At 39.4% G+C, this 14,948-nt stretch overlaps 4 protein-coding genes and 1 long non-coding RNA gene across 5 annotated transcripts in view; 3 read left to right on the forward strand and 2 right to left on the reverse strand.

Annotated features, from left to right (window-relative positions):
• The window catches only part of LOC144634636 (protein NDRG3-like), a 139,426-nt gene extending 136,177 nt beyond the window's left edge, over positions 1–3,249 (forward strand). Inside the window, exon 4 of the transcript XR_013567224.1 lies at positions 3,237–3,249. The gene's annotated coding sequence lies outside the window, so the exon portion shown is untranslated. The remainder of the gene's footprint in view (positions 1–3,236) is intronic.
• On the reverse strand, positions 1,445–2,488 carry LOC144636969 (uncharacterized). The gene has a single exon (XM_078496159.1). The coding sequence runs from the start codon at positions 2,486–2,488 to the stop codon at positions 1,445–1,447; it is 1,044 nt and encodes a 347-aa protein (XP_078352285.1).
• Positions 3,250–7,055: 3,806 nt separating the features above from the next.
• On the reverse strand, positions 7,056–7,931 carry LOC144636970 (uncharacterized). Its single transcript, XM_078496160.1, has one exon. The coding sequence runs from the start codon at positions 7,929–7,931 to the stop codon at positions 7,056–7,058; it is 876 nt and encodes a 291-aa protein (XP_078352286.1).
• Positions 7,932–8,087: 156 nt separating this feature from the next.
• On the forward strand, positions 8,088–11,846 carry LOC144636972 (uncharacterized). Its single transcript, XM_078496161.1, has 2 exons — positions 8,088–10,150; positions 11,828–11,846. The coding sequence occupies exons 1-2, from the start codon at positions 8,088–8,090 to the stop codon at positions 11,844–11,846; spliced, it is 2,082 nt and encodes a 693-aa protein (XP_078352287.1).
• A 199-nt stretch (positions 11,847–12,045) lies between these two features.
• LOC144636973 (uncharacterized) lies at positions 12,046–14,541 on the forward strand. The gene is made up of 2 exons (XR_013567648.1): positions 12,046–12,185; positions 14,328–14,541. It is a non-coding gene; the product is annotated as an uncharacterized LOC144636973 (long non-coding RNA).
• Positions 14,542–14,948: the final 407 nt, after the last annotated feature.

The raw sequence follows: 14,948 nt of genomic DNA on the forward strand, positions 1-14,948 counted from the left end.
GGTGTGGTGTGAATCTCGAGGGCAACAGGTGCAAGGATGCTCTCTATTTCATTCACTATTAAAGGAGATGGAATTGCAGACAGTTAATGGTCAAATGACAATTTTCTCACACAGAACAAGAATTGATAATTACTGGTTACGAGCAAATTCAAAGCAAAGTGAAGGGCAAAGGAAATTGCATACAAGCAAAAAGCTTCAATCATTCGCAATTCTATAATAATACTCATTCCCGACCAAGCATCTCAAGAATTTTACAAACCCATCTCCCGACTCCTCAAACTTAAGAAATGAAACACTAAGCTTATATCTTTTTTTTAAATAGCTGCTTGTCTGTAATCAGGTGTCAGTTGAAACACAAAAACGAAGTATCAGTTGTGAGTTATAAATTTCCTAACTTTTTCCTGATGAACATAAACTTCCCCTGACCAAATAAATACAAAAAGTACATCATCTTATAGTTACAGTAGTTTCTCTGACCTTTAGCAATTGTAAAACTTAGAATTCGAAATTTATTCCGTCGACTTCGTAAAAATAAATGGTATAAACCCGTACTGGAATTATTAACTTATGCATATACCACAAGGTAACAGCTAAACGAGCTTTGCACGTTAAAATAGCAAAGAAGTAAATAAAATTGGAACTCCCGCAGATATAAAAACAGAATAGTCGACTCGACGAAGAAAACCTAAAGGGTCGGAATTGAATGACGCTAGCTTTTTAAGCTTATCTCGCTTCGTTCGCGCTCGAAATTTTGCAGGTCGTGAACTGAAGGTATTAGACCGCTTAAAGCGAAAGGATAATAAACAGAAAACAACACAACAAAACAATTTGAGAACTTACTTGCAAATAGAGATGAACAGAAGGCAGAATCGTTCCACAACACAAACAGTATTTTAGCTATTGAAAATATTGGTTTCCTGCTCCGGATACATAGTTAAAAGGGTTTAAAATGTTTTCAAACTCGGAGCGCAAATAAAATTTAAAAGCGTGAAATATTTCGTCTGATATCATCCAGACTTCATCAGTCACTGAGGTGGTGTTTTTTAAGATGAATGTTAAGAAGACATTTCACTGCCTCGGGGGAGTTAAAATTCTGTCATAAATTGAAGCTAATTCAAAACCATTGTCTCTATTTAACAAAGGTTTTCTGAGTTTTATCTCAATGGCCTCTTTTACCCGGCGTTTAAAGGTGTTGATTTCGGTGGCTAACACTTTTGTCTTGCTTGTGTCTACCGAGTGGCCCTCCAGTCGACAATGTTCATGAATGGCTGACGAGTTCCTCGACTGATGTTCTTTCATTCTGGTTTCCAGTAAACGGGACGTTTCGCCAACGTACTCCTTGTTGCACTGTTCACATTGAACCTGGTACACAGTTCCGCATTTCTTTAGAATGGACGTTTTGTCCTTGACATGTACCAATTGCGACCTCAGGGAATTTACGGGTTTATGAATAAGTGTGACCTCGATCGTGTGACTTAAACGCTCTTTGAAGGCGTTCAGAAATTCCTTTGATGTATGGCGCTGAAGCGTAGATTTTCTTCTCGTTTTCGGGCTCTTTCGTTCCAGACTTGGAATGCGGTATTGTTAGCATCCAATCTGGGTAGTTGTTTACTTTCAAAGCTTGTTTCACGTGTTGGGCTTCTCTTGTTTTGTCCTCGTCCTCGGTAACCAAGGTCTGGGCTCGCAGCATCAGGGTGTTAACTACAGCTCTTTTGTGTTGAAGATGATGATTTGAGTGGAAGTTCAGGTACTGATCCGTGTGCGTAGGTTTACGGTACACGGAGATCTTGGTAGAACCATCTTGGTTTACGTGTACACAGGTGTCAAGGAACGGGATTTTACCCTCCTTTTCTTGTTCCGAAGTGAACTGGATGTGCTGATCAATCGAGTTCAAGTGATCAGAGAAAGAATCGACAGCATGTTCGTGAATCTTGGCCATCGTGTCGTCAACATATCGGTACCACATAGTTGGCGGGGTCGGGGCGGTGTCCAGTGCTCTACTCTCAAACTGTTCCATGTAGAGATTAGCCACTATGGGAGAAATTGGGGACCCCATCGCAGCTCCTTGTTTCTGTTTGTAGAATTCATGCTGGTATGTGAAGTAGGTACTCGAAAGGCACATCTCAAGTAATGTGGATAATTGTGTGATATCCAGAGGGCATCTATCCGGCAGGCTACTGTCACCTTCCAGTTTCGCTTTGGTAACTGAGATGGCTTCATTAATCGGGATGCTAGTAAACAGTGCAGAAACATCGTATGAAACGAGTTTCTGTCCAGGAGGTACCTCAAGCTCTGCAATCTTGTTGACAAAGTCTTCACTGTTGACGATGTGATGACCGTTGAGGCCAACAAGAGGTTTCATAATCTTAGCAAGGAACTTGGCAGTGTCGTACATCACGCTACCAATGCTGGAGACTATTGGTCGTAACGGGGCGTCCTTCTTGTGAATCTTGGGCAGACCTTCACTGGCGAAAAATGTAATACGCATGCGCTGTGCAAAAAGTCATGTGACGGCTTTCCAGCCTTTTTATTTGCTCATCGCGAAGATGCCGGCAAAATTGAAGAAATTAATGGCCGCCGTTTTTACCAAGGAAGGTGTTGTGATTTTTTACCTCTGTGAGAGATCGAAGATTGTTTTCTTCACGTTGTTAAATGTATCGCATTCTCCAGTTATTCTTGCATCCTGGGACCGATTAACAAATACGGTTGGTTAATGCATTTCACTGTCAGTGGCGTTCAGGAATGGAGTATCGCGACGAAAAGTGATGCAAAAAAGGTGGGTGAATTTCACGTTTTTGCTTACGGTATGTTTCGTGCAGCACGGTACACGAAGGGATTATAAGTAAGTAAAAGTACATTTTCTAGGCTTTTTGTAGATATATAAATTAGCTTGTACCGAGTTGCAGGGAAGTGGCAATTGGCTGAAACTTGGACTGTATTTTGGAGAGTGAATTCGACATCGATGACTATCGAATCAATATAAAAACGCGACCCAAAAATTGATTTTCGCACAGTGTATTCAATTTATCCTTCAAAGGAATAATGGGTCTCCGAGAGCTGTTTTATTTAGTGGCTGATCGATCCTACATAAAAATGATGTTGTTATCGTACAATTCGATAGTTTATTGCTTATTTGTTATTTATTTATTGCGGCACGAGTGTAAATGCGAATGGTTCCATGGAATTGTAAATCTTTGTGTGTAAATTTTTCCCCTAACATGGCAAGAATTTTGAAGAAATAGCTTTTCCTTCTATATTTTCGGATTTGTTTCATCTGAATCCTCAAATCTCCTCTGGGAGAATAGGGCCTAAGAGATTCGTATTTGTTTACCTTGGAAGTTTTCTTTTCTTCAGTTGTTGTTTCTTCCTGATCTTGTCTGGTCCAAATATAAATATCATGTATGACATGTATTGATGATCTTCTCTTTCTAAAAACTCTCTGCCAGAATACTGCATTATGAACATAAAACTTCCTAAGTTTAAATGTTGCTCCCTAGGAGACTTTTTATATTTCAGGAGGCCATACACATGCTGCTTTCGGTATGTTAGATAACCCTTTTGGAACTGCAGTACAAATAAAGAAGCTTTAATTTCAAAGAAAAATACAGACACAGAATACAAAAGAAATTTATTTTCTAGAGTTCCAGAATTGTTCAAATGGCATTTGTACTTGTACCTGTTCAGTGTTTAAATTGACATTACATGTTGGTTTCACTTTTGTTAGTTCCTTAAAACTGGTGATATTAAGTACAGCAACTGTCAAGTTTACCACATGCTCTTTTTGTCCATGAGCTCTTTACATGTACATCAGTTTCTGTTTGTCATCCCACATGCCATTTTGATGCTTTTCACTGTAGCAAGAAGGCCGCTTAAATTCATTTTTACAGTCAATGTGTTATAAGAATAAATGTGCCTTGGCAAATCTTTGTTGAAGTTTACAAAGTTTCCTATTTTCTGTATCTATTAAAAACCGGAACACCTTAGGCTCAGTCAAGTGTTATACACAGGATTTCACCTCAACTTTCGCCAATACAAACATCGAAATGTCTTCATCCTTGTGCGGCACTTGCATTTCTCAGTGTTTGTTTGAACTCTAGTTCAAGTTTTTGTACTTGCACTTGTGCTTGCTTCACTAGTGAAAACCAGGCTTAAGGAAATGCTTATTTTGGGTTCAGTTTCACCCCACTTTGTGTTTGTTTGGATGCATATGTTTCTGTTTAGGGAAGTGGGATTTTTTAATTGGGTTAGGGATATTTTGATTGCCAGTCAATTACATTAGAAATGCAAACTTTAGGGCAGTGGCATTTATACATATTGGAATATTCATTTCTCATAGCCATCTGGGTTTTTTGTAGCTTTATTTACAACACACCATGAATGTGTTGCAAGATGCTGTTCTACAAAATAAAGCTTTGTCATAGTTTAACTGCAACAGAGGATTAAGGATATGGATAACTTATCGAAAAAACAGAATTAGGTTTAACCATTTATGTATGGGTAAATAAATTATAACAAAATTTGTACAATGTACATTATAATGACTTACATGTACCCTGTTTAACATTACTACATGTCACACATGCTTAACTAAAGCAAAAGCTACATTTTCAAATCTTCCAAGTACTTTTATTTGCTTGAACCCAACAAAAGGAAAATAACTGCTTGTACATTTACTGGAACAATCAAAGGATCTGACTTTTGCTTCAATAGCTTGACCTCAAAATTAATTACTTTGTACATCAAAGTTTTCATTCACCACAGCAATGATGTTTCACAAGGAGAGCTTCAATAGTTTTCAGGAAATTTATCAAATTAACATAATTTAATGTAGCTGACAACTTGTGTGTAAATGACTCCTATCCAACTGCAGAGTGAGGGGAATTGACATAAGTAACAATGTTCGGTACACAAGGGACTTTAGTAAAAGATTGACAGGCAGTGTGACAGAATGCTTCAAACTGATGCCCCACACATGTACATGTAACTACTGAAAATTGAAATTTGCAGGAAATAGTAAAATTCAACAAAATTTATCATCAAGGGGCCTCATACATTTACAGCAAGGCACCCAAAAGTGTGACCACTTTTAATTTATTCACATTCTTTCCTGCAGATTTAATCCAATCAAAAGACGTGGATAGCTTACAGTTGACTTCAGATTGGATTAAATCTGCACGAAAGAATGTGAATAAATTAAAAGTGGTCACACTTTTGGGCACCTTGCTGTAACTACTGAAAATTGTTGCTTATTTCCTTAATTATATATTTTATTTTATTTTATATTTTTAGAAATTGCATTTAGCAGGGCCCCTCTGGAGACCAGCCACTGTGCTGAATGGGCCACCCTCATAAATAAAGTTTTACCTTACCTACCTTACATGATATGCTTTTCATGCCTCAAAAATCAGCTTTGCTACTCTCCTTTTAATTAATCTTTATACATTGTTAGCCATCTAGATTTGGATACCGTGTTGGATTGAAGGTCATCTTGGATCAGAAACTACGGTATTTAAAAGGTTTTTTTTCAGCAATCATTAACTTTCAAATATTATTTTATTTTTGCAGGTTGTGCAGTTGGCTAAATGGCAACAAATAGAGACCAGTGTTTACTGACTGTAAGATCACTAAAATGACAATAAATTTGAAATTCTTTTTCTCTCATTCAGACTGCTGCTCTCTTTGTGTTTCGTAAAAGTTACTGGGAGATGTTAAATAGTAACAAATAATAAACTTTTTTGTCACTCCAATAAAATGGTTTTTCAGTAACAATTACAGTAAAAAGATGTTCATTCCAGCCCACATAGTGATACCTTTTGACAGCCTCATGCAAAGTTCAGCGTGTTGTGTTGAAATTCAAGATATTTTTGTGTGAGTGTCATAATTTTGTTTCAGTGAATCTGTAAATGAATTCAAAATACTGTGTCTTGTTAAAAAAAAAATAACTTGTAGGAACGCACAACAAACCATTTAAGTGTAAGCAATTTGTTTTTAACGGCATGCAATCAGGTCTTTTTTTTCAGGTGGGATGGTGGGATTGAAAATAAATATTCACAACCTTTGAAAACCAATTTTCACAACCTTTTAATTAATTTTATCTTTCTCACAGCACTCAGTAAATGTTACAAAAAAAAAAACTAAATCAGTGCAATGATACACCCCTGGAGAACTTGAATATTATTACAGTACAGAAATAATAGCATACATTGAATTGATATTTCCCCTTTTATTCACAACAAATGTGTATGAAGAGAAAGCAATAATTCTCAGGGACTGATGTATAATACAGCATTCACATATGTATGGCGGTATTTGTGCAAGTAACCTATAAAAATTATTAGAAATGCTACAAATAATCAATTTTACCTACAAAAACTGTTCATTTCAAAGGCAAAACATTTATCATTCATATTACTACCTAATGAGCTACAATTGCCAGAGGAAATTTAACCTCAAGTCACAAAACAGATGTACTTGGCAACTTCGTTTATAAAGAGAGTTGGACAATGAATAAAATTAATATGACTAATTGACGAACGTGCAAAAATATAAGCTTATGTGATCGATCGGATGACAACCTCAAAAACCAAATAGGTTCAATATAAGCTTATATATATGTTATTGTTACAAAACGCATCGGTTCCATTTTGCTGAAGGAAACCAATCTTGCAACTGTAGTGTAAAGTACAGCCCTTTTTCTTACCGACAATTTGATTGCACGTCAATGAAAGGTAAGGTAAGGTAAAACTTTATTTTGACACGATAATAATAAAAGCTAAAAGCTTGTGGGGTCGTGAATTTAAATTAACTATGCTATGAAACCATTGATTTTTGTAGATTTTTGAAATGAGCTCGTGCACGCTCCTTGCTCCCTCGGCCGTCCTTTGCGTTACGTTGTGTGTATTAAAAATGCGGACTCGAGCACTGGCCTCACATGAAAGATTTCTTCTAGAAGAAAAAATATCCGTATTCTTTCAGTATGCATGCGTCTACAACTTCGCATTACAAGACTTACAACCTTCCATCTTGTCCGCATTCGTCCGCCATTTTGAACGGTGTCACGTGGTTGCGCATCGACCAATCAGACATTTTTCGCCAGTGAAGGGCAGACCGTAGAACTTTGGAACATTTTCCGCTGTGGGGTAGAGCTGGTTATACAGATAGCCAGGGATTTTTCTTTCTCTGCGCCAATTTCTCAAGGTTTGAATGAGCTTGTTTTTGATGGAACCAGTTGGGTTGGATGTCAGTTTCTCATACGTGTTGGTGTCGTCTAGTAAAGCCTTCACCTTGGTGTGGTAATCTTGTTTGTTAAGAATGACCGTAGTGCGCCCTTTGTCTGCTGGCAGGATGACAATTGAATCGTCCTTCGCCAAATATTTGATAGCTTCCCTTTCGGCTTTGCTGATGTTCGATCTTGGAGGTTTACTCTTGCTTATAATTTTAACTACTTCATTTCTCAGGCTCTCGGCTTGGCTCTTATCCTTCAGTTGGGTGCAAGCCAGTTCTGTGGCTGCTACGATATCTTCAACTGGAATCTTTGACGGGGTGACGCTAAAGTTCAAACCTTTCATAAGAACCGATTGTTCACTGTCGGTGAGAGAGCGGTCTGAAAGATTTATTACCCACTTTCTCTGATCAATTTTAGTGTCTTCGGTGTTCAACGTCGGCAGTTCAGTTTTTTGTTTACTTTGAAGGCGATCGAACTTATGCCTTTGGCGGCTCTTTGCCTCCTCAAAGTGCGACGAGTGTGTGTTCGCGAAGAGAGTGAGAATTCGGTTGTTTATCTCTGTTGACACCTTGGATTGTAAACTTGATTTCAACTCTTCCATGTTCTCCTCATATTTCCGGATCGTAAAGTCACATTGTCTTATACGTTCCTGAAGCAGTTTCCTCTCGGCGTTATGTATAATCCTCGTGGTCTTGATGCCTTTCATACAAGTGCGTAGTTTCAGGCTGTTCGGAGTGACGTTGTTATGTCTACATCGAATGTTGAAGTGCTTGTGATTTTGCCACCGGGCGAGTTTTCCAAGCGTTTTCTCTCCTTCCTAACCATCTTTAGGACTTCGCGTCCGTGTTGCGAAGTCCTAAAGATGGTTAGGAAGGGAGAGAAAACGCTTGGAAAACTCGCCCGGTGGCAAAATCACAAGCACTTCAACATTCGATGTAGACATAACAACGTCACTCCGAACAGCCTGAAACTACGCACTTGTATGAAAGGCATCAAGACCACGAGGATTATACATAACGCCGAGAGGAAACTGCTTCAGGAACGTATAAGACAATGTGACTTTACGATCCGGAAATATGAGGAGAACATGGAAGAGTTGAAATCAAGTTTACAATCCAAGGTGTCAACAGAGATAAACAACCGAATTCTCACTCTCTTCGCGAACACACACTCGTCGCACTTTGAGGAGGCAAAGAGCCGCCAAAGGCATAAGTTCGATCGCCTTCAAAGTAAACAAAAAACTGAACTGCCGACGTTGAACACCGAAGACACTAAAATTGATCAGAGAAAGTGGGTAATAAATCTTTCAGACCGCTCTCTCACCGACAGTGAACAATCGGTTCTTATGAAAGGTTTGAACTTTAGCGTCACCCCGTCAAAGATTCCAGTTGAAGATATCGTAGCAGCCACAGAACTGGCTTGCACCCAACTGAAGGATAAGAGCCAAGCCGAGAGCCTGAGAAATGAAGTAGTTAAAATTATAAGCAAGAGTAAACCTCCAAGATCGAACATCAGCAAAGCCGAAAGGGAAGCTATCAAATATTTGGCGAAGGACGATTCAATTGTCATCCTGCCAGCAGACAAAGGGCGCACTACGGTCATTCTTAACAAACAAGATTACCACACCAAGGTGAAGGCTTTACTAGACGACACCAACACGTATGAGAAACTGACATCCAACCCAACTGGTTCCATCAAAAACAAGCTCATTCAAACCTTGAGAAATTGGCGCAGAGAAGGAAAAATCCCTGGCTATCTGTATAACCAGCTCTACCCCACAGCGGAAAATGTTCCAAAGTTCTACGGTCTGCCCAAGATTCACAAGAAGGACGCCCCGTTACGACCAATAGTCTCCAGCATTGGTAGCGTGATGTACGACACTGCCAAGTTCCTTGCTAAGATTATGAAACCTCTTGTTGGCCTCAACGGTCATCACATCGTCAACAGTGAAGACTTTGTCAACAAGATTGCAGAGCTTGAGGTACCTCCTGGACAGAAACTCGTTTCATACGATGTTTCTGCACTGTTTACTAGCATCCCGATTAATGAAGCCATCTCAGTTACCAAAGCGAAACTGGAAGGTGACAGTAGCCTGCCGGATAGATGCCCTCTGGATATCACACAATTATCCACATTACTTGAGATGTGCCTTTCGAGTACCTACTTCACATACCAGCATGAATTCTACAAACAGAAACAAGGAGCTGCGATGGGGTCCCCAATTTCTCCCATAGTGGCTAATCTCTACATGGAACAGTTTGAGAGTAGAGCACTGGACACCGCCCCGACCCCGCCAACTATGTGGTACCGATATGTTGACGACACGATGGCCAAGATTCACGAACATGCTGTCGATTCTTTCTCTGATCACTTGAACTCGATTGATCAGCACATCCAGTTCACTTCGGAACAAGAAAAGGAGGGTAAAATCCCGTTCCTTGACACCTGTGTACACGTAAACCAAGATGGTTCTACCAAGATCTCCGTGTACCGTAAACCTACGCACACGGATCAGTACCTGAACTTCCACTCAAATCATCATCTTCAACACAAAAGAGCTGTAGTTAACACCCTGATGCTGCGAGCCCAGACCTTGGTTACCGAGGACGAGGACAAAACAAGAGAAGCCCAACACGTGAAACAAGCTTTGAAAGTAAACAACTACCCAGATTGGATGCTAACAATACCGCATTCCAAGTCTGGAACGAAAGAGCCCGAAAACGAGAAGAAAATCTACACTTCAGCGCCATACATCAAAGGAATTTCTGAACGCCTTCAAAGAGCGTTTAAGTCACACGAGGTCACACTTATTCATAAACCCGTAAATTCCCTGAGGTCGCAATTGGTACATGTCAAGGACAAAACGTCCATTCTAAAGAAATGCGGAACTGTGTACCAGGTTCAATGTGAACAGTGCAACAAGGAGTACGTTGGCGAAACGTCCCGTTTACTGGAAACCAGAATGAAAGAACATCAGTCGAGGAACTCGTCAGCCATTCATGAACATTGTCGACTGGAGGGCCACTCGGTAGACACAAGCAAGACAAAAGTGTTAGCCACCGAAATCAACACCTTTAAACGCCGGGTAAAAGAGGCCATTGAGATAAAACTCAGAAAACCTTTGTTAAATAGAGACAATGGTTTTGAATTAGCTTCAATTTATGACAGAATTTTAACTCCCCCGAGGCAGTGAAATGTCTTCTTAACATTCATCTTAAAAAACACCACCTCAGTGACTGATGAAGTCTGGATGATATCAGACGAAATATTTCACGCTTTTAAATTTTATTTGCGCTCCGAGTTTGAAAACATTTTAAACCCTTTTAAGTATTTTAGCTGCTTGTCCTCGTGCTCGAAGTGTCAAACATCTGACGTAATGCGCAGAAAACCGTATTTGCCGCGCTCAGAAGGCGCGCTGGGGGCGCTGGGTAAATTTTCGTACCCAGTTCCATTCGACCAAAAATCCGGAAAAATTCCAGTGGCGAATTGAACGATGGAACAGAATTTTTCGACTTTTCCGGATGACTGCACAGAATGCAAAACAAAATTTTCATATTAGAGTGAATTCGTGTAACCCGTTTTTTATATGCAAATGCGCCGTGTAATATTTAAATGAGCTGTACAGGAAAACAGAAAATTGCGGATAAATCGTAATTATTTGCATGTGGAAGTCAGGTTAAAATTCAAGCATTTACCAATATGTAAAAACCAAAACAGATAACGGGGCTTAAAATTTATCATGCCTTGAATTGTCTTGCGATTTTAGACAAACATTTTATATTCAACATCCCGTAAAGAAAAACAAATTAAACTTGACTGTAACACAATTCTGCGCGAGCAATCCAATGGGGAGCTTTAGCAAATCACGATGACAAACAACTTATGTTTAGCAAACAAATGGTTTAATGAGCAGGAAAATAGCTGTGCACGTGTTCTATTACTCTTGGCAAATTTCTTTCCCATCTTCTGAAAAACAACAATGTGAAATGACTAAATCCTGCGTGATTTGAACCAGACCGCTAATTTTCGATTTAGGTTGAACATGTTCTTAAAGTGCTTAAAGAAAGACACGTCCTGTTTATACTTATTTTCTGTATAACTATTAAAGTGATTTCTTTGAGGTTTGCTGACCACTCGTGTATTGTTTTATTGTACACAAACATTAGAATATTATACGACTCATTAACATTTTTACGTTGCATTTAAACAATGCTGGCGGGTTTGCTGCACACATAACTGATATTTTTGCAAATAAAAAAGCATTGTGCGCACTGATAAACGACCATGAATGACATCGTGGCCGCGACAACAGGGATCTTTCAAAAGGCACACAAGAAACGCGAATGTTACCAAACAAAAAGTTTAGCAAGCAATACAATGGTTTAGCCTGCAAGCGCGTTATAACTTTTTGTATATTCAGAGCTCTCAAGTTGATTTGCTGGGAAAGAGTGTGTTCATAACTGCGAGGATCTTCTCTTCATTTTATTCTTTATCCGCAGTTCATATATATGACATCATATACAGGCGCGAGAATCTTCTCTTCATTTTATTCTTTATCCGCAGTTCAAATATATGATATGATATATTCATTATTTTCAGTAGGCAATCTGTTGGTGAATAGCCGGTTTGACCATTTTCATAATTAACTGATCAATAAGTCATTTAAAACTTTAAGGCAGCCCACCACATCGACTGTTTTAAATAATCAAGAAGTTATTTTTTGCGCTTGAGCGCGCGCGCTTGCATCAGACACAACTAAAACAATTCTCATTGGCTGTTTTTTGCACGCGCATCTTTCCCTTTGTTATGTCATAAAAGAAATTTTTTTAGTCGCAAAACAAATCTGTTTGCTTCAGACGTGTTTTTGCAAAGAGAGAAAATAACTTATTAAACTGCTCAAAATGGGTATTGCTTGGAGTTCTTACAAAGGAAAGAGAAAGGAGAAAAAGGAACTTAAAAGGTTTGACCGTTATTTCGTTGTTTTTGTTTGCGATTTACGGAATCAACGAAAATAAACGACGCGCCACGCATCGTAAGAAAAGAAAATATAAAGTAAGAAAAGTTTACAATCAGAACTTCGTTCTCACACAGCGTTCTGCTGCCGGATGCGACGTACAAACAACGTTAAATAATCACCTTCTGCTCTTATTTATTCAATGGGCGTTTTTGGTGGTAAATACAGCATTTCAGAAAAAAAAGAGTTTTAGATTTGCTGCGTAGCACTCCGTCAAACTGAAGGATAAAAACAGTGAAAACTATATTGGGACTGCTTTTAACATACTGCAAAAAAGTCAGGCCTATTCAAAACGTCGTGCTACTGCCGTGTCGAACTCAAATGAATTTGTCCTGGTAGTGGCACGACGATAGCACGGCAATGGTTTCAAACGTCTAACTAATAATTAGCTTTAATACAGTCGCGCCAAATTTAAATCGTTTCAGTCGCAACAAAAAGCTGCAAAATAACTTTAAACCAAGTCGCGCTGCGCCGTGCTAAGTAGTCGTGCCGAACTTATTCAGCCTGCCGAACTGAATGAATGCAAACGTCGCGCTACCGCCGTGCTTAAGTTGAACGTCTGGAACAGGCTTTAGATGATTTGGGGATAGCCTATTCATCAGTGTTTCTAGATGTCTCAACACGGTTTTATTTGTCTTTGAGACATCTGACTGTTTGTGTTCTTCATTGCAGTATTTCAAACGCACTCCCAATATACGTTTCACTTTTTTGACATACTGCATTTCAGTACGGCAATAAAAATCAATTTGCTTACTCCACAAAGAAAACCGAGTTTACTTTTGAATTGTGAGAAAAAGTCCGCGTTCGAGTCCAGTGCATATCCATGGCTATAAGCGACTAGGAGTATTTCTTGGATGGGATGCTAGTCTATTGTAGGGTTACCCTCTAGCATTAAATTTGGCGTACCTATTTATAAACCTAGCTAGTGTGTGTGAGAAGAGATACACTCACGTAAGAGTAAAGTCGCGATCGGTCCTTACCACAAACCATTCCAGTCCCCAGAGCCACTTGTCCCTCTTGGCCGGCTGAACCTAGGGCTCAAGGAACAAGTGGCTCTGGAGACACTTGATTTTATTGGCTAATTGGCTACAAAGGGATTTCAAATGGGTTGATGTGATTAGTTTCCTTAATTGGCAAGCTTTAAAGCTTTTTGTTAAAAAATGTAGCAAATCAAATCACGTTTCGTCAGAGCCATTTGTTTCTCGAGCACCAGGCCGAGTCAGCCGGGTAAGAACAAGTGGCTTATGGGAAGAAAATGGCCACAAACACAATGACCCCAGCCCAGGGCTCTTACTCGGTCCATTCGATCCGGAAAAGCTGATTGATCATGCAGTGGGTTATTGAGCCTGTCGTACTGCTGCTAAACAAAATTACTTCTAATCATACACTAGATTACTGGTAGCACCCCCCTAAAATAGAAACATTTTGCAAAAATAAGAAAAGAAAAAACTTTGAATACAATATTTAGCCCTTTTGAATTTTAACAACCTTGTTCTCAAGACCTACTACACTTTCAAGTGGCTCTGGGGACACGTGATTTGAATGGCTAGATCTTTTAACAAAAAGAATTTAATGCTAGACAATCAAATCATTTGGAAAACTCATAGCCAAAAAGACACTTGGGACGAGGTTGAAAATTTAAGTTTTGGGCCCCATATCCATGAGGCCCTGCCAGGGGGGGTTCCCGTGTCGCTTGTCTAAATTTAAATATGTGCCATGTCGCTGTTTTATCGCTCTTCATGTCGCTGTCGGTAATTAAATTGAAGGGAAATTACTTGTCCTTGTCGGAATTTAAGTTTTTTCCATAAGGGTTGTCGTTTGTCGCAATTTTATTGGTATGCTGTCGCTACTTTTTGGGCCATGTCGCTTGTCGGAATTTACCCTGGCAGGGCCTCATCCATGAGCCAGTAGCGTTCCCAAGGCACCCTATCTCGTCAATTTGGCCCGGAGAACGACGTTTCCCTCGTGGCATGGTGTTGGTTTTGGGGGCATCTTATCGTTATAGTTCTTGGTAGATTATAATAGAAAAAAATGCATTAAATAAAAAAAAAAAAGATTTATTAACATGCCGTTTGTCATTTCATATAGGAAGCAGAAGCTTCGCAGTTCCTTGGTAAACTCCGAGAGGGCAAAGTTGTTAAATATTAAAGCTCAAATGGAGCAACAAATCCAAGCTCTCGAAGAACAGATTATCCTTGAAAAACAAGCACTGATTGACGGAAGCAACAGGCTTCAGCAGCTGGTCAAGTCTTTGAGCTCTCCTGAAATCAACAAACTAGCAGAGCAAAGAGCAACCTCGTAAATAGTGGTATATGTAAAGTTGTCGAGAATATGATTATATAATGTCCGTTTTATCCACGGCATAAAAGAAGTGGATTCTGTGCATGTGTATTTGATGAGAATAGGTTCATGAAATACCCGTATTGTTGTGAATAAGAAATACTTGCTATGCATAGTTGTTGTTGCCATAATATTTCAGGTCGTTTTCATTCTCGATCCCAGTCTATAATACACCCCACCCCCACTCCCTGTATGCAAGTGTTCCATCACTGGGAACCACGCGTGCATTTGTTTTGAACAAGAAGATCCGTTGGCTACTAGGTGTCCCCTTCTCACTTAAATGTTATGACGTCAAGGCATGTCTCACGCAACCACGCGACTAGATCCTAGGCCTTTGCATACATTTTGCGTTCGCTCACGTAAGAAGAG

Source organism: Oculina patagonica, chromosome 13, assembly GCF_052425735.1.
Source record: "Oculina patagonica isolate OP01 chromosome 13, crgOcupat, whole genome shotgun sequence".
Classification (NCBI taxonomy): Eukaryota; Metazoa; Cnidaria; class Anthozoa; order Scleractinia; family Oculinidae; genus Oculina; species Oculina patagonica.

Coding starts and splice junctions, on each gene's coding strand:
- LOC144636972 (XM_078496161.1), top strand. CDS start 8,088: ATGGTTAGGAAGGGAGAGAAAACGCTTGGAAAACTCGCCCGGTGGCAA.
- LOC144636970 (XM_078496160.1), bottom strand. CDS start 7,931: ATGAAAGGCATCAAGACCACGAGGATTATACATAACGCCGAGAGGAAA.
- LOC144636969 (XM_078496159.1), bottom strand. CDS start 2,488: ATGCGTATTACATTTTTCGCCAGTGAAGGTCTGCCCAAGATTCACAAG.